The sequence below is a fragment of the Oncorhynchus mykiss genome, chromosome Y (assembly GCF_013265735.2).
Source record: "Oncorhynchus mykiss isolate Arlee chromosome Y, USDA_OmykA_1.1, whole genome shotgun sequence".
Lineage (NCBI taxonomy): Eukaryota > Metazoa > Chordata > Actinopteri > Salmoniformes > Salmonidae > Oncorhynchus > Oncorhynchus mykiss.
The window spans coordinates 32,800,353-32,825,866 of record NC_048593.1 but is presented as its reverse complement, the minus strand read 5'-3'; the positions used below and the strand labels follow the sequence as shown (position 1 = coordinate 32,825,866).

General features: G+C 40.4%; 2 protein-coding genes across 6 annotated transcripts; one reads left to right on the top strand and one right to left on the bottom strand.

The window, feature by feature from the left end:
* Positions 1 to 1,879: 1,879 nt before the first annotated feature.
* On the bottom strand, positions 1,880 to 5,078 carry wdr55 (WD repeat domain 55). Its single transcript, XM_021591428.2, has 10 exons — positions 5,033 to 5,078; positions 4,849 to 4,908; positions 4,677 to 4,730; positions 4,411 to 4,556; positions 4,219 to 4,319; positions 3,973 to 4,060; positions 3,599 to 3,778; positions 3,373 to 3,472; positions 3,070 to 3,239; positions 1,880 to 2,764 (listed from the first exon to the last, which is right to left on the bottom strand). The coding sequence occupies exons 1-10, from the start codon at positions 5,045 to 5,047 to the stop codon at positions 2,434 to 2,436; spliced, it is 1,245 nt and encodes a 414-aa protein (XP_021447103.1). The 5' UTR covers positions 5,048 to 5,078; the 3' UTR covers positions 1,880 to 2,433.
* A 7,191-nt stretch (positions 5,079 to 12,269) lies between these two features.
* On the top strand, positions 12,270 to 25,287 carry LOC110510097 (pre-mRNA 3'-end-processing factor FIP1). 5 transcript variants are annotated; one of them, XM_021591426.2, is made up of 16 exons: positions 12,270 to 12,580; positions 12,966 to 13,008; positions 13,136 to 13,199; positions 14,530 to 14,636; positions 16,329 to 16,387; positions 16,488 to 16,598; positions 16,709 to 16,839; positions 19,303 to 19,436; positions 22,313 to 22,412; positions 22,539 to 22,683; positions 22,816 to 22,839; positions 23,073 to 23,130; positions 23,627 to 23,664; positions 23,776 to 23,947; positions 24,075 to 24,251; positions 24,511 to 25,287. In XM_021591426.2, exons 1-16 carry the CDS (start codon positions 12,493 to 12,495, stop codon positions 24,632 to 24,634), a joined length of 1,575 nt encoding a protein of 524 aa, XP_021447101.2. In that variant the 5' UTR covers positions 12,270 to 12,492; the 3' UTR covers positions 24,635 to 25,287. The 5 variants fall into 5 exon arrangements, with proteins under 5 accessions (XP_021447101.2, XP_021447099.2, XP_021447102.1 ...); XM_021591424.2 differs by having other exon boundaries at positions 19,297 to 19,436; positions 23,630 to 23,664; XM_021591423.2 differs by having other exon boundaries at positions 12,271 to 12,580; positions 19,297 to 19,436.
* Positions 25,288 to 25,514: the final 227 nt, after the last annotated feature.

Here is a 25,514-nt window from a genome sequence, read left to right as displayed (position 1 = left end):
CCACTGGTAGAGTATCCACTTGGCACCCCATTCTTGAAAAACATCTGTTCTAGTTAACATTGGTCAAACTTCCGTCAAAAAAGAACAGTGTAGATTAGACTAAACTGAAAAATTGATTTACGATGCCACCATAACAAATTCTGGGCCATGTGATACAAACCAAGATGTTGAGACGCTCTATTGAGGGAGCCTTATGGGACCGTGAAAATGCTGTTGTCCTGTAGATCCCAGAGTTTGTGTCCTCTAAGGACTGGTTGTCAGTTTGTCTATTTGCACAGACAAAGCTCTTGGAATGTGTCTTCTATTCTGGCACTGCTCTCTTTAGTACTATTACAGTCTCCAACAGCCAACAGAACACCACACTTCTGCCATCACTTTACCTGGTCCCTAAATTGTAAATAATATTTTGTACAAGATGCCAATGAGTGATACTTTAAAACAATACATCAGGCATTTCCTCCCAAATATGTTCTCACTCGCCTATAGTAGGCAACCCAGACTTGCCAAAAGCCCTGAGGGATGCCAACTTTAATCTTTGGCATACTCTAGGAATCAGGACCTTTTCAGACCTATTTCATCAGAAAACCACTACACTGAAATTCTTTCAAGAGCTCTGCAGTGAATTCGATGTGCCAAGATCCCATTTTTTCAAATATCTTCAAATTAGACATGTAATTTCCTCATTTACCTCCAAGAGGAGGTTTAGAACTCAGTTGAATGAAGTTGAAACCCTTCTTGTCACAGCACAATCCATTAAAGGCAAAATATCTTACATCTATAGACTCCTTTCTGAGAAAGGAAGCTCCTCCTTTACTCCTTTGAGAGTAATCTGGGAAAAGGACCTTGGTCTGACTATCAGTGATGAGTTATGGGCGGAGGTTTGCGACAGGGTATACTGCTCCTCTACCAGTGTAAAAATGAAAGAATCTAATTACAAATTTTTGTACAAATTTTATTATACTCCTTTGAGACTCCATAGAATGAAAACAGATATGTCTCCTAACTGTAAAAGATGTACCTCTGAAAGTGGAACCTATATGCATGTATTTTGGAGCTGTAGGGAGATTGCCAGATTCTGGCAATCTGTACATACTGCTGCACAGAAAATACTAGATGTACAGTTTGATATGACCCCGTGTATCTATCTTCTTAATGCCCAGCAGGACTTTGTTCTTGATCCTGACAGAGAAAATTTGCTTATGACTATTACATACTTTGCTAAGAAATGTATTATTCTATTGTGGGCCTCTAATACCCCTCCTACATTTAAAATGTGGATTGACCAGATTGTTGACTTTCTTCCTCTTGAAAAGCTCACTTATGACCTCCACAAGAGACAGCCCAAGTTTGATAGACTTTGGTCTCCACTATTCAACTATATTTCAAACTGGACAGAGTGAACGGGGTGACTAGGGAAATGCGCAGATACATGTTGTGTAAGGTACTGTAAAACCTAAAAACGAATTATTGGCCCGTCGTCTCAGCGAATGCTTGAAATAGCTGATAAGAACCTTGATAGTGCTGCTGCAAGTGTTGTTTTTTTTTTTTTTTTTTGTGTGTTTTTATTTTAATTTAGTTTTTGAGTACGTGTGCGTAGGTGTGTGTATATGTGCGTATGTATGTATGTACGGTATGTGTGTATGTATATATATATATATATGTACCAAGGAAAATATATAGATTAAGAAAAATAAATGCTTTTATTTGACTTTATCATTAATTTTAATTGTATTTTTATTTTTTCAAAAGTATTATTATTATTATTTTTTTTTAAAGCCTGTCACATCTGTGAATGTGGAATGTGTTCTGTTGGTTGATTGAAAAACAAGAACTTAATAAAACTTTAAATTGAAAACAATACATCAATCGAATCAAATGTAAAAAAAAACAAAAAAAACATTTTATTTCCATGTCATGCTGTACATTACATACATGTGCATGATGTCATGCTACAATACCGGTAATAAGGAAAAGATACTACAGCAAACCAGGCCGAGGGGTTTCCTCTTGCAAGACGAATCTGAACAGTGACCCTTGACCTCTGACCCCATAAGCAGCCCCAGACTCTTCCTTGATCCTGAGTTCCCATAGCTCAGCTCTCCAATGGCAGAATCCAACCAGATCTATGGGACTAATTTCTAAGGGCTCTACATTTAACAAACATTTTTTATTTTAACCTGGGATTGCACCAGACTTTTGAAGAGTCATGTTTCAGGAGAAAACCACACTAAAAGCAGTGGATGAAACAGGCTGTTCTCATCTCCAAGGCTATGCCCCAAGCATATACCATCTAAAGCTTCCACTCTGCCAAGATACCCCTTTCAACAGTGCCGGCTGAGAATAGTTTATTGGTGCAATGGCCAGGAGTTGTTTGACCAATAGCACACAACACCTCTGGCAACATATGATGGGCATGACTTCCACAAGTATCTTTTAATCACTGTCGCTGTCACTGTCTCCTTCATCCTCTTCTTTCTCTTCCTGTTTTGCCTCAGTCTCTTCCATCAGTCCAGAAAAGAAGTCATCCCCACCCCCATAGGCTTTCTTGCTGAGGGACTTGAGGTTTCCATCTTTCTTCTTCCTCTTCCGGTAGTCACTGACTGTCATGTCGCGGAGACTTGAAATGTCCCAGAACTTGATCATCTGGTCGTGGGCACAGCTCGCCAGGAAACGTGAGTCGCGAGAGCGGGCAATTTGCTCAATAGGCTCCCCAACATGCTGCCCTATGCAGCCCAGTACCCGATTGGGCAGGAGGTTTATGGCACTGTCAAGAGGGAGAGAGAGATTCTAATTAGTCTAAGTAAAAACTTCAGTACTGTATCACTGAAAACTAAAAATGGTCCCAATGAAAAATCAAGCCATGTCATAAGTATGTTTGGCATACTCTGGCCCTCTATAGGAGATTTGAAGTACAAAGCCTTGCAAAAGAATCTCCCTCAAATCTGTGCTTTGCATGTTATCATCTAATGCAGATGACAACTTAACATATTACTTCTAAATAATTAAAGTCTCCAAAACCATTAAACTCTTTAGATCCTATATATCCAACTGAACACTTGTATAACACACCGTATAACTCCATCCATGGAGGCAGCACACAGTATACTGTCTGTAATGGGAACAATGCAGTCCACGGATTCTGCCTTCACAGCGAAGCGGTCACTGGTGGCTCCAAAGCCGTTCCAGTTGAAGATGTACATAGTCCCTTCACTGGAGCCACACACCACCTTCTTCCCTCGCTGTGTGACGAGGCAGGGAACAACTTAAGTTATTGACTCTGAACGTCTTTTTAGATAATGCAAGGATTTCATGTGTCTCAGCCAGTAGACTAGCCAGTCCTGAACCTTCAGATAAAGAGGATGAGACACTCACCTTCATAATGGCCACCGAGGTAAGGTCCCCACTCTGGAACTCTGACAGGAGCTCAAATCGCCGCCTCTTGATGTTGAAGACCCCCATCGTCCCATCACCACTGTGACATAAAACATCATTCATGTCAGTTGACAAGTCACATCTGTACATGCTAGTCTCAATGAATAGAGCCACTGAAAACACTTTAATTATCCATCCCCATCCCGTGTCTGAACTGAACTCTTACCTGGAGGTGAGAAGCATTCTCTTGGCCTGGTCAATAGCAATGCCGCTGATATAGTCATCATGATGCTTCAGGTCCATGAACGATGTGCCCTTCCTCATGTCCCAAACCTTCAGTGTCCCCCCATCATCCCCGGTGGCGAGCACATTCTCATCCACCAGCAGCAGCGCATTGATTGGGACACTGGTCAAATATGGGTGAAGGTGAGGAAACCAGACATTGCAACCACAATAGTGCAATACAATCATTAGGCTCTCTCTGCTTTGGACAGTCTCAGAGTTAAGCAATTGGACAACAGAACATTGAACAAGTGAGGGTGTAGAAAAATAAACAAAAAGCCCTAAACTAGTGACATCAATGGAGTAAAGAGACTTTACCTGTGTGCTTTGGCGATGCGTGTGACAAGTTTTCCCCCTTCCACATCCATGAGATGGACTGACTTGTCTTTTGAAACGCTGAACAGTTCTACATACACAGAAAAGGAACTACTGGTTGATGTTTAACCATTTACGGCATAACAGACAGAAGGGCCCAGCAAGTTGTGTTGACCAACACGATGATAAAAATGTATCACAAGCAAAATAAATTCAAGGCAACCAAACCCTACCAGTGATCACACTTACTCTGTCCATCATGAGAGAAAGCAACTTCCCTGCAGGACTTGAGGTGATGTCCAGACGACCATAGCTCCTTGCTCTCCCCCTCTGTGCATGAGTAGGAGTATCTGGGGATGCAAAACAATGACGTTCACTTCCACAATGGCACTTACATTTATGTAAATGTTCATAAGCATCACAAGTGGTTATATTTCTTACACGTAAATATCGCCGTCAATATCCCCGGCAGCAAAAATATCTTGTTTTGGATGGAAGGCCAATGTGTTGACAATTGCGTCGAGTTTGATGTCCTCTGGCGTTTCACGAATCCTTGGCTCTCTTGGTTCCTCTGCCGGTTCGTCTTCCTAGGAGAATATGATAAAGAAAATACTACTATAATAGGCTGTCATTAAATGTGATGATACCGAAGCACATTAGGCGCGGAGAAGCCTTATAACCTAGTTGCATGCATGATTGTTAATTACCTCAGAACCTTGATCTTTTTTCAAATCATCTTTTGTGTCCTCTACCGACTCGTCCTATAGAATGGGATAGAAAAAGACTGTCAGATTGACTTAATAAAATAGTTGAAATGTGGTGATGTACACATTCGGACTAGAGCTGAAGCATGTATGAATGGTTAGCTAACTTAGCTACCCCGGTATCTTCTGTTTTCAAATCATCAGAACCAGTCATTATCGAAATAGTCCCGACTTCCTGAATAATGTAGGCAAAAACAACACCATTGATAAGTCACAATCACGTTTAGCCATTGACAAAAACGTGTTTAAAGCGGGCTAACACCATAATTGTCGTATGGTAAAGATACTCGTGGTCTCACCAAGGAAGCCGCCATTATGCATTCTGTAGACGTCAACCAAGCCAAAGATGCATTCAAACATGCAAATTTTGCAACGTTATTAACGTTGCGAAATTTACCAAAACGTTGCAAAATTAACCAGGCATACCCTCGGTTGGACCAAAAGCAGACAATGCCCATTAGGGCAGCAACAAACGCAAACAGAATGATTTATTTATTTTTTCAAAAAAAATACATCATAAAAATCTCTGAAACTGGAAACACTTATCTCCCTCACTAGCTTTAATTAAGCACCAGTTGTCAGAGCAGCTCACAGATTACTGCACCTGTACATAGCCCATCTATAATTTAGCCCAAACAACTACCTCTCCCCTTACTGTATTTATTTAGCTCCTTTGCACCCCATTATTTCTATCTCTACTTTGCACATTCTTCCACTGCAAATCTACCATTCCAGTGTTTTACTTGCTATATTGTATTTACTTCGCCACCATGGCCTTTTTTTGCCATTACCTCCCTTATCTCACCTCATTTGCTCACATTGTATATACACTTATTTTTCTACTGTATGACTGTATGTTTTACTCCATGTGTAACTCTGTTGTTGTATGTGTTGAACTGCTTTGCTTTATCATGGCCAGGTCACAAATGTAAATGAGAACTTGTTCTCAACTTGCCTACCTGGTTAAATAAAGGTGAAATAAAAAAACATTCAGATAAATAAATGTATCTAGCTAGTTACACTGAAATAAAACATTGACATTTTTTCGAATGACTCCAACACAGACTGTAAAAAGCTCCAACGACTGCCACACGAGGTCTCCCTCCGCCAAATCCTACACAATTTTATAAATGGTGAATTACATTTCGTTGCTGAGGTTCATATCACATCCCTTTGCTCCTATGAAGCCTACTGCTTAACAGATCATGGGTCCATAGATCAAGGTTTTTAGTGGCCCTAAAAAGCTCAATTTGATCTTTGGCCCCAACACATAGTGACATCAACCATTGATCTCGAAAGGTTGCTGGATCGAAACCCCGAGCTGACAAGGTAAAAATATGTTGTTCTGACCCCGAGCAAGGCAGATAACCCACTGTTCCCCGGGCGCCGATGACATGGTTGATTATGGTAGCCCCCCGCACCTCTCTGATTCAGAGGGGTTAGGTATCCCCTTTCCCTTTATTTCTTGCAGACACCCATTTGGGTCACGGCGCCATGTGACTGACTGCGGTTCTAACCAGGATCTCCTGTGCGCCACAAGTCTGCTGAGCTAAAGGCAAGGCATCATCTCAGGGAGCTAACACAAGTCTTCAGGTCTCAGACGGACGAGGTTAATCACCAGAGCGTTATTCACCGAACAACCTCTGTTAATGACTGTATAGTGGGTGCACATTTGTGTTTTTGTCCTAGCAGTACACAGCTCTCCACAGGAACAGGATTAAGAAACACTTCTGTAGCAAATGGTGGTGGGAGAGTGTATATTGCATTAACGAGAATTATAATTGATTTATTGATTAATTGATTGATTAATGTTGATCACATCTCTGAAAAATAGCTGCCATTAGAAAACAATGTGGATATTATTATTATTTTATTATTATGTTTTACGTTTGTATTCTGTTTTGGCTAACTTCATTTGGAAGTATGATATAGCCTACACCTGATAGGCTACCCACATACCCCCAATACTTTAAGGATGACAGCTTCTCCATCCTAGAGGAGGAGAGCAACAATTTCCTGGCCCAGGGACACGTACTAGTCTGTGGTGACCAAAATGCCAGAACTGGACAAGAACCTGATACCCTCAGCACACAGGGGGTACCTGGGGGGTGGGGACAGCATTCCCTCTCCCATATGCCCCCATAGACACAACTACAACAACATAACCAACAAAAACGGGTCACAACTCGTGCATCTCTGTTGGATGCTGGGTATGTACATACAGTGGCTTGCGAAAGTATTTACCCCCCTTTGTTGCCTTACAACCGTTTGTATCATTTGATTTACACATGCCTACCGCTTTGAAGATGCAAAATATGTTTTATTGTGAAGCAAACAAGAAATAAGACAAAAAAAAACAGAACTTGCGTGTGCATAACTATTCATCACCCCCAAAGTCAATACTTTGTAGAGCCACCTTTTGCAGCAATTACAGCTGCAAGTCCCTTGGGGTATGTCTCTATAAGCTTGGCACAACTAGCCACTGGAACCTTTGCCCATTCTTCAAAGCAAAACTGCTCCAGCTCCTTCAAGTTGGAATGCTTCCGCTAGCGTACAGCAATCTGTACACAGCAATCTGTAAAAAGTCATACCACAGCTTCTCAATTGGATTGAGGTCTGGGCTTTGACTAGGCCATTCCAAGACATTTAAATGTTTCTCCTTAAACCACTCGAGTGTTGCTTTAGCAGTATGCTTAGGGTCATTGTCCTGCTGGAAGGTGAACCTTCATCCCAGTCTCAAATCTCTGGAAGACTGAAACAGGTTTTCCTCAAGAATTTCCCTGTATTTAGCGCCATCCATCATTCCTTCAATTCTGACCAGTTTCCCAGTCCCTGCCGATGAAAAACATCCCCACAGCATGATGCTGCCACCACCATGCTTCACTGTGGGGATGGTGTTCTTGGGTGATGAGAGGTGTTGGGTTTGCGCCAGACATACAGTCTTCCTTGATGGCCAAAAAGCAACATTGTAGTCTCATCTGACTAGAGTTCCTTCTTCCATATGTTTGGGGAGCCTTATGGCGAACACCAAACGTGTTTGCTTATTTTCTTTAAGCAATGGCTTTTTCTGGCCACTCTTCTGTAAAGCCCAGCTCTGTGGAGTGTACTGCTTAAAAAGGTCCTATTGACAGATACTCCAATCTCCACTGTGGAGCTTTTCAGCTCCTTCAGGGTTATCTTTGGTCTCTTTGCCTCTCTGATTAATGCCCTCCTTGCTTGGTCTGTGAGTTTTGGTGGGCGGCCCTCTTGGCAGTTTTGTTGTGGTGCCATATTCTTTCCATTTTTTTATCATGAATTTAATGGTGCTCGGTGGGATGTTTAAAGTTTGATATTTTTTATAACCCAACTCTGAGCTGTACTTCTCCGCAACTTTGTCCCTGACCTGTTTGGAGAGCTCCTTGGTCTTCATGGTGCCCCTTGCTTAGTGGTGTTGCAGACTGAGGCCTTTCAGAACTGGTGTGTGTAATATGTATATATATATATATATACACACACACACACAATGTGACAATTAGATTGCACACAGGTGGACTTTAATTGACTTCTGAAGGTAATTGGTTGCACCAGATCTTATTTAGGAGCATCATACCAAAGGGGATGAATACATATGCACACACTTTTCCATTTGTCATTTTTTTGAAACAAGTTATTTTCTTCATTTCACTTCTCCAATTTTGTGTATGTCCATTACATGAAATCCAAATAAAAATTCAATTTAAATTACAGGTTGTTATGCAACAAAATAGGAAAAACGTCAAGGGGGATGAATACTTTTGTAAGGCACTGTAGTCAATATTAGGCTTCGAGGGGACTCCTATGGTAGGTAAACATAGCTCATCACTTGGCAGTAGTACTGTAGGCTACTTTATCACTGACCTCAATCCAGAGTCTCTTATAGCATTCACTGTCAGTCCACTGACACCCCTATCAGATCACACTCTACTTGAACAGCACTTTGCACAATCATGAGGCATCAAAGCCAAAGGAACTGAAAAATATTAAGACATGCAACAACAAATTCAATCCCTTCTAGACAAATTTCCCAGACAAAATGTTTCACTGCAATAGTGAAGGTGAAAACTTAGAAAACCTAAACAGGGAAGCTGAGAGGTCAAATATACTATCAAATCTAAAAATGTCAAGCAGACAACCTAAGAAAATTAACAATGACAAATGGTTTGATGAAGGATGCTAAAACCTAACAAAGAAATTGAGAAACCTGTCCAACCAAAAACATAGACCCAGAAAACCTTGTTGAATCAAATCAAAGTTTTTGTCACGTGCGCTGAATACAACAGGTGTAGGTAGACCTTACAGTGAGATGCTTACAAACAGGCTCTAACCAATAGTGCAAAACAAGGTATTAGGTGAATAGGTAGGTAAAGAAATAAATCAGTAAAAAAGACAGGCTATATACAGTAGCGAGGATATAAAAGTAGCGAGGCTACATACAGACACCGGTTAGTTAGGCTGATTGAGGTAGTATGTAGATATGGTTAAAGTGTCTATGCATATATGAAGAGAGTAGCAGTAGCGTAAAAGAGGGGTTGGTGGGTGGGACACAATGCAGATAGCCCGGTTAGCCAATGTGTGGGAGCACTGGTTGGTTGGTCCAATTGAGGTAGTATGTACATGAATGTATAGTTAAAGTGACCATGCATATATGATAAACAGACAGTAGCAGCAGTGTAAAAAGAGGGGTTGGTGGGGGGGGGGGGGGGGGGGGGGGGGCACACAATGCAAATAGTCCAGATAGCCATTTGATTACCTGTTCCGGAGTCTTATGGCTTGGGGGTAAAAACTGTTGAGAAGCCTTTTTGTCCTAGACTTGGTACTCTGGTACCACTTGCCGTCCGGTAGTAGAAAGAACAGGTTGTGACTGGGGTCTTCAACAATTTTAGGGTCTTCCTCTGACACCGCCTGGTGTAGAGGTCCTGGATGGCAGGGAGCTTAGCCCCAGTGATGTACTGGGCTGTACGCACTACTCTCTCTAGTGCCTTGCGGTCAGAGGCCGAGCAATTACCGTACCAGGCAGTGATGCAGCTGTAGAACCTTTTGGGGATCTCAGGACCCATGCCAAATCTTTTTAGTTTCCTGAGGGGGAATAGGCTTTGTCGTGCCCTCTTCTTGGTTTGTTTGGACCATTCTAGTTTGTTGTTGTGGACACCAAGGAACTTGAAGTTCTCAACCTGCTCCACTGCAGCCCCGTCGATGAGAATGGGGACGTGCTCGGTCCTCCTTTTCCTGTAGTCTACAATAATCTCCTTAGTCTTGGTTACGTTGAGGGACAGGTAGACAAGTGAAAATTATGGTCAGTAAAGAAAACTTTAAGCTTATCACTCAATTCAAAAAAAATTGTGTCAATACTTTGCCCCTTGATAACCAGCACACTTCTGTATGTTGTAAAAGCGTTACATGGTCGCTGCCCATATCATTGCATAATGCAGAAAATACACAGGAGTTCAGGGGCCTTGCTTTAACAAAGTTAACCATTTTCACTGTAGTGTCCAAAACATCTTTCAAGCGGTCAGGCATTCCCCGGTGGATGCTGCAGTGTACCCAAATGGCATCGGGAGCAACTGCTTGCACACTCGTTACCACTCCACTTTGTATCCCTGTCATGGCTTTTGTGGCATCAGTACAGATACACAGATTGACCACCAAAGTCCATTTGATGTCTCAAAGCTGTCCAGTACTTCAAAAATATCCTCTCATGTTGTCCTGGTTTCCAAGAGAGGATGTCTTCCTTAATTAACCCCCCATAAACGTAGAGGACATATACCAGGAGCTGTGCCAAGACCGCCACGTCTGTTGACTCATCCAGCTGTAACGCATATAATTCACTGGCTTGTATGTGAAGCAGTAATTTCAAAACATCTCCTGCAATGTCACTGAAGCATTGTGAAACAGTGTTTGATGAAGGCATTGTCTGTATAGCTTTTAGGGCCTTTTCCCCTAGAAATTGTCCCAGCCATATCTGCGGCAGCAGGAAGAATTAAGTTCAATAGTATGGGGCTTGCCTGTCCTAGCCACTTGGTAGCTCACCATATAGGATGCTCCTTGTCCCTTCTTATTATTGTTATCTTGTTACGGCAGATTTCCTCCTCTTCGTCTGAAGAGGAGTAAGGGTCAGACCAAGATGCGGCATGGTAAGTGTTCGTCATTTTAATGGAAAAACTGAACACTTTCAAAAACAAAACCACAACGTGACGCTACTGAACCACTGTGCTAACAAGCAACATAACATAGACAATCACCCACAATGACAAAACAGGCTACCTAAATATGGTTCCCAATCAGAGACAATGACTAACACCTGCATCTGATTGAGAACCATATCAGACCAAACACAGAAACAGACAAACTAGACATACAACATAGAATGCCCACTCAGATCACACCCTGACCAAACAAAACATATAAACATACAAAGCAAACTATGATCAGGGCGTGACATATCTTTTACTTATGTACAGGTCTTACTCCTCAAAAGTCGTCTTTATTCTCGCAAAAAAAAACTCCTGTGGCTTATTTTTCAAATTGTCATGTTTCGTTTCTAAATGTCTGCACAAGAGTGAAGATTTCCTGCGAGAGAGTAACGGTTAATGTGATTGGATGTTAATTATTTGACTAGGCTACCTGTATTTGACATTGTGTTGTTATTTCGCTGAACACTAGATGGTTTAATTTTATTTTTGGCAGTGAAACGAGGCTACTCAGGCGAGAAAAAACCTCACCCAAATGTATAGCCCCGTTGGAAAATGTACTGTTTGAAAATGTGAAGAAAATGTTATCTATATTTCTAAAATATAGATTCACATTTCTAAAAATGTGAATCACATTTTTATTTGGCATTGCGAGTACCCCAGTTTAGGAATACCTGCCCTAGAGCACACAAAAACTATACATACCTCGGCCTAAACATCAGCGCCACAGGTAACTTCCATAAAGCTGTGAACGATCTGAGAGACAAGGCAAGAATTAGGATCTGGCAGACCTGGCTCTCAAGAGAAGACAGGCTATGTGCACGCTGCCCAAAAAATGAGGTGGAAACTGAGCTGCACTTCCTAACCTCCTGTCAAATGTATGACCATATTAGAGACACATATTTCCCTCAGATTACACAGATTTACAAATAATTTGAAAACAAACCATTTTGATAAACTCCCATATCTATTGGGTGAAATACCACAGTGTGTAATGACAGCAGAAAGATTTGTGACCTGTTGCCAAAAGAAAAGGGCAACCAGTGAAGAACAAACACCATTGTAAATACAACCCATATTTATGTTTAACTATTTGCGCATCACTACTACGCTGTATATAGACATAATATGACATTTGAAATGTATTTATTACTTTAATGTTTACTGTAAATTTGTTATAGTTTATTTCACTTTTGTTTATGATCTATTTCACGTGATTTGGCAATGTAAACATATGTTTCCCATACCAATAAAGCCCCTTAAATTGAATAGTTAAAATACAAAGTCTTGTGAAGGCACTAGGACCCAGGACCTTTTGTTTTGCCTTTTGAATGCCACTGTACAAGGAGGCGGGTGTTGTTGGGAAAGAGGTAGGCTGTCTGTCATAGAGGTTACTATCATCAGTTCGTGATAATTAGCGCATTTTGATGACTTGATAATGGCAGAGGTGTTATCAGGCACATGATTTGTTATAGGATTTTGCTATTCGGCGAACACTCGCTGCCGGACAAGGTCGAAAACCGGAAAAATAGACCACGCATCTAATTTACACCATGGCTACTGAGTTGACCATTTCAGAATCAGCAGTCCCGTTGAGTGAGCCCCATCAGGTTGAAGACGAAGAGCATTGGCTGTATGGGGGTGAATATACAATGTATCCACATGGATACACAAGGCATGCGCTAAACAGTTCCCTCAGATGTTGATCAAGATTAATTGAGACAGTTAACAAACGCACAACACCAACCACCGGCTTCACGGATGATGCTTGGTCCAAAACATATAGGAACCCTACGCATCGCACATTTTTGCACATCTAGTGGTGTTTTTTTTTGTGGAGTGTTTTGATTTATCTTATGATGCACACCTAAGATGATTTTATCATGTACATTTTCCCCTGCAAAATCTGCAGTATGGTTTGGCAGCTCAGCCCAAAACAAATTGGCTCCAAAACGCTCTTGTCTTAAATGCTAGGCGACTGGCAATAAATGCATCGACCTTCAATCATCATGTCATCTTTTCTTAGGGGAAAACACCAAGAAACAAAATGCCCCCGAGGGTTTGCCTGGGTAAGAATGTAACTTTCCTGCTCACTTGATCCTCTCACCCAAATTCACTCAAGGCACATGATGTTCCAAATATTATTTGACATGCTATTACAATGTAACTACAAAAATTCCCCCCTCTGCTTATTAGGCCTGGTGACTCCCTTCAGCTGACTTCAATGGGCAATACCGAAGAGAAGGATGCTGCATCACAGGCATGGCATGGGGGCAATATCATCTACATTTCTTATCACATAGATAAATAGTTAGTTCTAAAACATTTTCACAATATAGGCTAAAGAGTTACCATTGTATCTTAACAGCTGTTGTAAGTTGTTACATAATAGTACACCGGTGTTATTAGTTGCATAGCTTTTCTCTCGGAGAAAATGGATTTTCCAAAACCTCTGATGGTTCATTCATACTGTAACACAGCGATGAGATCCAACCAATAGAAATAGAGGAACCTCTCACAGGCAACCAATGAGGTGTGTGTTGGTTTACGTAATGGTGCAGGTGTGAGCGTTCATTTTGTAGTGTTAACCCTATCAGTCCCGAGACTCCATCAAAAATCTGCTTATCTGACTTTCATTTATCTGCATGTCCAGACTTTATATTTAGCCTCACAATTAAGTGTTTTACCATTTTCTTTTCAGGACAACAAGGGCTTTAAGTAGAACACAAAACTATTTAACATAAACAGTTGTATTCATGTGTTTTTTTGACAAATGTCAATAAAAAAAAACTAGGTCCGTCAAAGCAAAAACGTGATAAAAATGTATTTGTATGAATGCTGTAATTACAGAAATGGTTTGCTTACTGGGAAATTAATATCCAACTTGTCAGTGACAACTGTGTGAAGTTTGGAGTTCATGACAGCAGCTATATGTGAGCTTATTACAGTATTATAGACCCTTTGTCCTGGGATTTCCTATGATCTATGTAGAAGAACCCCTTACCTTCTAACGACTCTTCCCTTACGAAAACAATTGTAGTTAGAGTGAAGTATAACTGCAGTATGCCGCAAATACTGCGTCCAAAATAACACTGTTTTTTTACTGCAGTAATTTTGCAGTGTAACTGCAGTTAGAGTGCAGTATAACTGCAGTTCAACTGCAGTACACGGCAGTTATTTTGCAATTACTGTGTCCAGAATACCACAGTCGACTGCAGTTACTGCACTTTTACAGCAGTTTCAAAACTGCAATCTTTGTTTTTTAAGGGTTGTGTAGCTTGTTAGCGTCACAGAGCAAAACATGCTTGTGTTTGTGAGAGTCTCATCTTTTCATAGACAGCTTTTAATAGTTTGTAGCGTAAACCATTCAGACCATTCGGGATCTGCCCTTTTCTCAGAAACACAGCTTTAGCTCAGGCCCCGTTAATCACATAGACTAATGGATGGTATCTACGGATGCAGAAGAAATAGACTAATCCAATGGTACAACCTACTGTAGCTCAAAGACACAATGTTTAAAAGGGGCTAGAAGTACAAAATGGGCGACTCAACGGGGTTAATGTTACTATGCTCCTCCCTTTTTTCAACAGGAAGCCAAAGGTACTGAAGGTGAAGAGGAGGAGGACAGTGACAGTGATGACGATGATGACGTCAAGGTCACCATTGGTAACATCAAAACTGGTGCACCTTCCTACATGTAAGTGTACTTGCGCATCCCGAGAGACAGTTGCTTTTCAAAAAAACTGTGTTAAGTCAGAGGGTTAAATACAGAGCCTTCAGAAAGTATTCACACCCCTTGACTTTTTCCTAATTTTGTTGTGTTACAGCCAGAATTTAAAATTGATTACATTTAGATGTTGTGTTACTGTCCTACACTCAATACCCCATAATGTCAAAGTGGAATTATGTTTTTAGACATTTTTACAAATTAATACAACATTTAAAGCTGAAATGTCTTGAGTCATAAGTATTCAACCCCTTTGTTATGGCAAGCCTAAATAAGTTCAGGAGAACATCTGTAAGGTCCCTCGTGGATTTCAAACACAGATTCATGGTTTTCAAATGCCTCGCAAAGAAGGACATATATTGGTAGATGGGTAAAAAAAAAGCAGACATAGAATATCCCTTTGAAGATGATGAAGTTATTAATTACACTTTGGATGATGTATCAATACACCCAGTCACTACAAAGATACAGGTGTCCTTCCTAATTCAGCTGCCGGAGAGGAAGGAAACCACTCAGGGATTTCACCATAAGGCCAGTGGTAACTTGAAAACAGTTTCAGAGTTTAATGGCTGTGACAGGAGAAAACTGAGGATGGATCAACAACATTGCAGTTACTCCACAATACTAACCTAAATGACAAAGTGAAAAGAAGGAAGACTGAACAGAATAAAAATATTCCAAAACATCCATCTTGTTTGCAACAAGGCACTAAAGTAATACTGCAAATAATGTGGCAAAGAAATGAACGTTATGTCCTGAATACAAAACATGATGTTTGCGGCAAATTCAACACCACACATCACTGAGCACCACTCTTCATATTTTCAAGCATGGTGGTGGCTGCATCATGTTATGGGGTATGTTTGTCATTGGAAAGAACTAGGGAGGTTTTTTTTATAAAAAGAAAATGGAATAGGGCTAAGCACAAGCATAATCCTAGAGGAAACCCTGGTTCAGTCTTTTTTCCAACAGACTCTAGGAGACAAATTCACCTTTCACCAGGACAATAACCTGAAACACAAGGCCAAATATAGTTGAGTTGCTTACCAAGATTACATGTAATACTCCTAAGTGGCCTGGTTACAGTTTTGACTTAAATCAACTTTAAAATCTCTGGCAAGACATAAAAATGGCTGTCTAGCAATGATCAACAACCAACTTGACAGAGCTTGAAGAATTTTAAAAATAATAATGTGCAAATATTGTATAATCCAGGTGTGCAAAGCTCTTACAGACTTACCCAGAAAAACCCGCAGCTGTAATCGCTGCTAAAGGTGATTCTAACATGTATTGACTCAGGGGATTGAATACTTACGTACATTAGATATTTCAGTATTTCATTTCAAATACATTTGCAAAAATGTCAAAAACATGTTTTCACTTTGTCATTTATGGGGTATTGTGTGTAGACAGGTGAGGGTAAAAAAAAGTACATTCAAAATATATTACATTTTGAAATACATTTTGAAATCAGGCTGTAACACAACACAACAGGCTGTAACACAACAACATTTGGAATGTCAAGGGGTGTGAATACTTTCTGAGGGGCTGTGTATACTGCTGTAATGAAGAATAAAGACAGTATCACACTTGATTTAAAATCTGGGGAGCTAATGAAGGCCACTGGATACATTTAAAAAAAAAAAATCTGAATCTCTGCAGGGGAACGGGCATGAACCTGAGCTTGAAACCAGCTCGTTGCTATGCCTCAGCAGCAGCCAGTGAGTGAACTCGTCCTGTTTTGGGGGATTATTTAAGGTGGACAATAATGGTTTTATTGTATTTGTTGACTAATTCATAATGTTACTGTTTTGCTACAAGTTAAGCTGCAGCCCAAAGGGATAGATATAGAGACACTAGGGGCCTTCAATGGTGCACCAGTTGTGGAGGTGGAAATGGACATCTTTGAGGACAAACCATGGAGAAAGCCAGGTAAGGGGGTTGTTTACGTATACTGAACTGACCATTTGAATCTTTGAAATAAAATTGCTGCAGATTGTTACAACATCAATTTGTTATTTTGTATGTTGTTCTGTCTCTAGGTGCCGACCTCTCAGACTACTTCAACTATGGTTTTAATGAGGAAACGTGGAAGGGATACTGTGAGAGACAGCGCAGACTACAGCTTGGCCTGGAGCCCAGTGCTCCTCTCAGTTTTGAAAACAAGATAACAGTGAGTCCTCAAAACATTGATTAATTATCCCTACTTCATCACCCTACTGTAAAACGTTGTGTTTGTCTCCAAACAGTGATGGTTAACACCTGCATTGCTTTCTGTTTGGGGTTTTAGGCTGGGTTTCTGTACAGCACTTTGATATATCAGCTGATGTAAGAAGGGCTATATAAATAAATTTGATTTGATTTGTTAAGAGTAATTAACCTTTAAGATAGAATCCTGAAATGATACAATAACAAAGCGCCACCCTGCCTCAGTTTTGGTAAAAAGCTGAGAGATGGGCCTGAAGAAATGTAACCACTCTCAAATTCAAGACAAAGCTACAAAGTTATTATTACAAATTATATTTTTAACAATGTTTTCAGGCTATGTAGTATTTGTTTACATTTACATTCTTTACAAACACTGGAGCGAAACAAGCTTATGTTTTGGGTTCTGATAGGGTATGACAGTTGAACTAAGCTCATGAGGCATTTATAAGTTATAGTCTTCAATAATTAATGGGTATATACAGTGCATTCAGAAAGCATTCATAGCCCTTAACCTTTTCATGACTTTTTCCACATTTTGTTGTGTTACAGCCTGAATTTAAAATGAATTCAATTGAGATTGTTTTTGTCATTTGTCTACACACAATACCCCATAATGTCAATATGGAATTGTGTTTTTAGATATTTTTACAAATTAATAAAAAATTTAAAGCTGAAATGTCTTGAGTCGATAAGTATTCAACCCCTTTGTTTTGGCAAGCCTAAATAAGTTCAAGAGTAAAATTGTGCTTAATAAGTCACATAATAAGTTGCAGGGACTCACTCTGTGTGCAACAATAGTGTTTAACATGATTTTTCAATGACCACCTCATCTCTGTACCCCACACATACTGTAAGGCTCCTTAGTCGAGCAGTGCATTTCAAACACAGATTCAACCACAAAGACCAGGGAGATTTTCCAATGCCTTGCAAAGAAGGGCACCAATTGGTAGATGGGTAAAAAAAATTAAAAAGCAGACAGTGAATATCCCTTTGAGCATAGTGAAGTTATTCAGTACACTTTGGATGGTGTATCAATTCATCCAGTCACTACAAAGATACGGGCGTCCTTCCGAAGAGGAAGGAAACCGCTCAGGGATTTCACCATGTCAATGGTGACTTTAAAACAGTTCCAGAGTTTAGTGGTTGTGATAGGAGAAAACTGAGATGGAGCAACATTGTCGTTACTCCACAATACTAACCTAATTGATAGTGTGAAAAAAAAGAAAGCCTGTACAGACTAAAAATCTTCCAAAACATGCAGGCGTTAAAGTAATTCTACAAAAAAATGTGGCAAAGTAATTCACTTTTTGTCCTGAATTCAAAGTGTTATGTTTGTGGCAAATCCAATACAACACATTACTGAGTACCACTCTTCATATTTTGACGCATAGTGGTGGCTGCATCATGTTATGGGTATGCTTGTAGTCATTAAGGACTGGGGAGTTTTTCAGGATAAAAAATAAACGGAATGGAGTTAAGCACAGGCAAATCCTAAAGGAAAACCTGGTTCAGTCTGTTTTCCACCAGACACTGGGTGATGAATTCACCTTTCAGCAGGACAATAACCTAAAACACAAGGACAAATCTACACTGGAGTTGCTTACCAAGAACACGATGAATGTGTCTGTGTGGCCGAGTTACAGTCTTAAATCTTAAATCTGCTTGAAAATCTATGGTCAAGACTTGAAATGGTTTTCTAGCAATGATCAACAACCTTGAAGAATTTTGAATTGTTTGAAAATAATAATTGGCAAATATTATACAATCCAGGTGTGCAAAGCTCTTAGAGACTTATTCAGAAAGACTCACAGTGTGTAATCGCTGCAAAAGGTGATTCTAACATGTATTGACTCAGGGGTGTGAATACTTTGGTAAATAAGATATTTCTATTTCATTTTCAATAAATGTGCAAACATTTCTAAAAGCATGCTTTAACCTTTTCATTATGAGATATTGTGTGTAGATGTGTGAGAATTTTTTTTTCTCATAAATTTTGAATTCAAGCTGTAACAAACACAACAAATGTGGAATAAGTCAAGGGGTATGAATACTTTCTAAAGGCACTGTATCATTCATTTATAAGTCAAAAAATGTATGTAGCAATTAATCTTTAATCATCAAGAAAGACAGGAAATGTAGTTATGTGAACTGAAATAAAATAGACTGGCCAAGCCAAGGAAAAGCTGCTGTTTCCTGTGTCAGATTTCTCATCCCACACTTAAATCAAGACCAGACCCCACTGGATTTGGCCCCAAGTCAAATAATACATTAATAATTCCATTGATAATAATATTACTAATGTTAATATAAAATAATAGTCTATCTTATTTCTAAATGTGATATAGTACTAACATAGATTTGATTATATTAACAGTGATATTTTGCGGGTGGGAAATAATTGGATAATTGTTTTATTTTCGAGGTTCAGCAGGGAAGGGCAACCACTTTAGAAAAGGATACAGAACCGTCTTCCATCAAGACTGATTACAAGCCAGACTTTCCCCCTGCTTCAGTCCTGGCCCTCGCTGCCAACAGACTGAAGGCAGGACCCCCACCTAACAGGTAAACACGTCAGAGGGATTCAGACTGTTAAACAGCCATCACTAACAGAGAGAGGCTGCTGCCTACATACAGACTTGAAATAACTTGCCACTTTAATAAATGGATCACTAGTCACTTTAATAATGTTTACATATCTTGAATTACTCATCTCATATGTGTATATACTGTATTTTATACCATCTATTGCATCTTGCCTATGCCGCTCTGTCATTGCTCATCCATATATTTCTATGTAAACTCAGCAAAAAAAGAAACATCCCTTTTTCAGGACCCTGTCTTTCAAAGATAATTCGTAAAAATCCAAATAACTTAACTTTTTTTTTTATTGTAAAGGGTTTAAACACTGTTTCCCATGCTTGTTCAATGAACCATAAACAATTAATGAACATGCACCTGTGGAACAGTCATTAAGACACAGCTTACAGACGGTAGGAAATTAAGGTCACAGTTATGAAAACTTAGGACACTAAAGAGGCCTTTCTACTGACTCTGAAAAACACCAAAAGAAAGATACCCAGAGTCCCTGCTCATCTGCATGAACGTGCCTTAAGCATGCTGCAATGAGGCATGAGGACTGCAGATGTGGCCAAGGCAATAAATTGCAATGTCCGTAGTGTGAGACGCCTAAGACAGCGCTACATGGAGACAGAACGGACAGCTGATCGTCCTCACAGTGGCAGACCACGTGTAACAACACCTGCACAGGATCGGTACATCCGTACCTGTACCTGCGGGACAGGTACAGGATGGCAACAACAACTGCCCGAGTTACACCAGGAACGCACAATCCCTCCATCAGTGCTCAGACTATCCACAATAGGCTGAGAGAGGCTGTACTGAGGGCTTGTAGGCCTGTTATAAGGCAGGTCCTCACCAGACATCACTGGCAACAACGTTGCCTATGGGCACAAACCCACCGTGCTGGACCAGACAAGACTAGCAAAAAGTGCTCTTCACTGACGAGTCGCGTTTTTGTCTCACCAAGGGTGATGGTCGGATTTGCGTTTATCGTCGAAGGAATGAGTGTTACACCGAGGCCTTTACTCTGGAGCAGGATCTATTTGGAGGTGGAGGGTCCGTCATGGTCTGGGGCGGTGTGTCACAGCATCATCGGACTGAGCTTGTTGTCATTGCAGGCAATCTCAACGCTTTGCATTACAGGGAAGACATCCTCCTCCTTCATGTGGTACCCTTCCTGCAGGCTCATCCTGACATTACCCTCCAGCATGACAATGCCACCAGCCATACTGCTTGTTCTGGGCGTGATTTCCTGCAAGACAGGAATGTCAGTGTTCTGCCATGGGCAGCGAAGAGCCCGGATCTCAATCCCATTGAGCACGTCTGGGACCTGTTGGATCGGAGGGTGAGGGTTAGGGCCATTCCACCCAGAAATGTCCTGGAACTTGCAGGTGCCTTGATGGAAGAGTGGGGTAACATCTCACAGCAAGAACGGCCAAATCTGGTGCAGTCCATGAGGGGGAGATGCACTGCAGTACTTAATGCAGCTGGTGGCCACACCAGATACTGACTGTTACTTTTAACCCACCCTTTGTTCAGGGACACATTATTCCATTTCAGTTAGTTACATGTCTGTGGAATTTGTTCAGTTTATGTCTGTTATTGAATCTTGTTATGTTCATACAAATATTTACACATGTTAAGTTTGCTGAAAATAAACGCAGTTGACAGTGAGAGGACTTTTTTTTGTTGCTAGGTTTATATATTCCATTCCTTTACTTAAATTTGTGTGTGTATTATGTAGTTGTTGTGGAATTGTTAACATACATGTTAGATATTGCTGCACTGTCGGAACTAGAAACACAAGCATTCTGCTACCATCGCAATAACATCTGCTAACCATGTGTATGTGACCAATAACATCTGCTAACCATGTGTATGTGACCAATAACATCTGCTAACCATGTGTATGTGACCAATAACATCTGCTAACCATGTGTATGTGACCAATAACATCTGCTAACCATGTGTATGTGACCAATAACATCTGCTAACCATGTGTATGTGACCAATAACATCTGCTAACCATGTGTATGTGACCAATAACATCTACTAACCATGTGTATGTGACCAATAACATCTGCTAACCATGTGTATGTGACCAATAACATCTGCTAACCATGTGTATGTGACCAATAACATCTGCTAACCATGTGTATGTGACCAATAACATCTGCTAACCATGTGTATGTGACCAATAACATCTGCTAACCATGTGTATGTGACCAATAAAATTTAAATTATTTGAAGAAAACCTGTTAATAAAGTTATGCTTAAATATGGAAGTAATAACCTCTACCTGTTCAAGCATCATACCAACTCAGTCTTGTCTCCCACAATATTCCAATGTTCCAGGTTAACAGTATGTATACATTTGGCTTTCTTACATCACTGCCTTATCCTCTTTTTGCGTTATTAGCTTGTTGTCCTAACGTGAACATTCCTGGACACAAAATAGTAGCTAGCAAGATGGAGATCACAGGGGTTATTTTTCATGAGTGCATTTCGCAATTGGCTAGTTTGCATCAACCACCTTCACTAAAACCACTGCAAAGGTTTTGCCTGCAAACTTTGGTTTCGAATCGTGACATTCTGGCATAACTGCCTCGTGATTTATTGGCTTTAAAAAATGTTTTGTCTCAATCATTAATCCCAGACCAAGTGCTGTTGCTGCCATAGGTCTGGGATCTACGAGGCTAACTCAGATCTGGTACAACATTTTCCTCAAAAGAACTGGATTGTAAAGAGCTACGCTTGTTAAATACTTATTTTACACTTGGTAGAGAAATCATGTGAAGCATAAATGGCTCCTGACTGCAGTGAGAGAGAGTACAGATGTCTGTCATCTCTTTCTGTAGGAAATTGGGTGGAACTATTGATGTGATTGGTGGACAGACAGGAGCCATTCGCCGGGTTGAAGGCCGAAGGAGGGAAATGCAGGAACAGAATCCTATCCAGGTTAATCTGTTCACACATTCAGTGATTTTATGTGATGAAGTCAAAGATAACTGCAGGCTAAGGAGAGTAAGACACACACCTACACCTATTGTTCTGCATCATTCAATGTTCTCAACAACTCTGCAGGTGCTCGGAGACCATGGTAACAAGGTACAGCCCTTGGTTCCACCAGCAGGACCTCCTCTTCCTCTTCCAATGGGTATGCCCCCACCACACTTCCTGCATCCTCCTCCACCAGTATCTGGTATGCCCCCACCTCTTCACCCCCCAGGTAAGGTATCATTCTTTATCCAGAACATGAATGAAAGCATACCAAATACATAGTCTTGTGATATGATAAGGAGAGCCATGAGAAATTATAACATAATGTTATAATACCTTTACATGTTGGTCTCATTCTCAGGTATGCCCCCACCTTCCATTACAGGTAAGTTTTTATAGCTAGACCACAAAACTCTGTGTAGTCCTTAGTTTCTCAGAGGATGCAAGAGAACTGCATTTTTATTGTAGTATGATAATATTATACAACATGCTTTGAAATGGCTGTAAACATGCATAAACATTCATCTAGAAATGTAATCTGAATGTCTATGCTACATAGTTATACTCAAGATGAAATATTTGTTGTTTGGTGATGATTACATACTGCTTTTCCCCTAGGCCTGTTCCTACCTCCCCTTGCTCCTCCCCCTACCTTGATGATGCCACCTGTGGATAGGTATGTGAGAGTCAATAGACTAGTTAAAATGTACTAATGCATTAATAAGGCAATACGTTCAGACGCTGCTCTAAAGCTACGCCCAACTCCAAAATGTCTGCAAACCGGTTTGCCGGGCCACCCTTTTGATGATAGGACAGGTACCTCTGCTGTGCTATCAACCATAGCCACGGGAAGTAGGGGTGCTGCAGTACCCCCTGAAATTGTTCTTCTCTCACAAAAGTAGTGCACTAGGCATTTAATAGTCCTGTATTAGCAGACCAATATAGCAGCAGTCTGTAGGCCATGCTAAAAATTATTTCTGAAACAATTCGTAGCACCCCCACCCCAAAACATCTTCCTGCTGCTCTACTATGGACTGCAGTGAGGCATCAGACTCAGACAACTTCTGTTTCATAAGCAGTACCAGTCAGAGCCTCTCTTTACTCTGCTGCGTTTGTGTGAATGTTTAAGTGATGGTCTTAATCCTGACAATTTGTCCTTCCCTGAATTACAGCAGTAGAGCCCCTCTTCCTTTTGGATACAACAGTGGAGGTATGTATCGTGTTTACCTGGCAGGTTCAAAATACAATTGTCATGCCTTATACTCCACACATCAAATAACTTCCCCTTGTATTGCAGTTAATGCAGTGTATTTTCTTTCAGAGTCAAGCTTCATTAGCTACCCTCCAGTCTCATCATCACACATGCCTTGGGGCTCTGTGCTGGAGAAGGGGGGGGAAGACAGAGGACGAGGGCATTGGGAGTACCAAGGAAGTCATAGAGAAAGAGACAGAGATCAAGAGAGAGGTCATACTCCAACCACCAGCGAATATAAGTGCGTAAACAAAGAAAAAGAAAGTTAAACAGTGTAGATACATTTGCTTATGTTTTGTGGTGAAATTGAACCTTCGCATGCCTTAACTTTCTCTCATCTGTCCTGATATCTGATATCTGATACCTAGTGAGGATGACCGTTACCACTACTACAGCCATGATCGAGAGAGTGAGCGAGAATTTGAGCACAGTTACCTTCATGTTCATGACAGCAGCGGTGGGCGTGGCAGGGAGAGGGAGGAGCATCAGCGAGACAGACGCCATCGTGACAAGGAGGAGAGTGGTAAACACAAGTCTTCCAAACGGTGAGGGAAAGTTAGTATTGTCAGATTGGGAAAAAGGAAAATGCAGTAGGACAGAATTTGTGGTTTATTGCAAATATATTATACACACTGGTTAGGTTTTACTTTACTGGCCTACATTTATGAGATTGATGAACCTAAGCTACATTGATAAGCTTGTGGTTCTTTTTACTAGCGATGTGTGGTTACTCACTTTAAGACTTAAGATAAACGCTTACAAAAATGTTAACAGAATTATATTATATTATTCATTTCCTTACAGCAAGCAGCATGATGATGAGGGGGAGGGGCATCGCAGACACAAGCACAAGAAAAGCAAACGCAGCAAAGAGGACAAGGATGTCCCAGAGGATATGTTGGGGCGTGGGGAAGAGCACAAGGACTGAAAAAGGCAGAACATTGCGGCTCCATGGCTAGTTCTTTAATCTTTTGTAAAAAAGAAAATGACCATGGCTAGACAATTTTGATTTCATGTAAGGAAAAATTGAATATGAAATGTCCATTTCAAGTGAAGTGATTGGAATCAAGAAAGAGATTCCAATCTAATGGCTTCTTAAGTTATTGCAATGGTGTGTAGCCTAAAATACAAATGTAATCATAGGAGAATGTTGATCATGGACATTCTCAACTGCATCATTACATTGTCCAGATTCACAATTGTCACTGTTAGGACAGGCCCCATCTTGCTTTGTCATATTGTAAATATATAGAATGTCATTTATTTGCCAGAAGCCATTTCAAACACTGTGTTGATACCACTTTTTCTAAAAAAAATATTAGTTGATACAGATATGTCATCATGTAGATTTAGATTCAAACTATAAAAATGTGTCCTATCTTCTGACATTCTGGCACAGAGTAGCAAGGTATAATATAATACTGTATACTGTCGCCTCTCTTTACATTAAACTAAATCCTGACCTGGGCTTTACTATTTTTTTGTCATCTGTGACCATCGACCACTTCAACTATGCGTAGCGTAGTTTGTAATCACAGCAGGGTTTGAGAATTCACCCAATAAAAATACAGCAAATTCAAATTTTGTCTATGTCCAACAATTGCATGTAAAGTAGTGGTGATGAACCATCAGGTCATGGTACTGTAGACTTCTCATTTGACATTTGTTACATTTTGAAGGATGCTATGACAATGTTGATTAGGCATATTCAAATTGATTTCATGGAGTTTAGATTATAATAGGAAATCATGTTGCATTTTATCTGCAATGTTTAAAATGATTGCGCCCCTTCTGAATAAACCCCTTAT

Coding starts and splice junctions, on each gene's coding strand:
- wdr55 (XM_021591428.2), bottom strand. Junction 4,557..4,676: donor AAAAAGATCAAGGTTCTGAG/GTAATTAACAAT, acceptor ATATTCTCCTAG/GAAGACGAACCGGCAGAGGA. Junction 4,061..4,218: donor TTTCTCTCATGATGGACAGA/GTAAGTGTGATC, acceptor CTGTGTATGTAG/AACTGTTCAGCGTTTCAAAA.
- LOC110510097 (XM_021591423.2), top strand. CDS start 12,493: ATGGCTACTGAGTTGACCATTTCAGAATCAGCAGTCCCGTTGAGTGAG. Junction 13,009..13,135: donor GCCCCCGAGGGTTTGCCTGG/GTAAGAATGTAA, acceptor TCTGCTTATTAG/GCCTGGTGACTCCCTTCAGC. Junction 22,413..22,538: donor AGGAACAGAATCCTATCCAG/GTTAATCTGTTC, acceptor ACAACTCTGCAG/GTGCTCGGAGACCATGGTAA.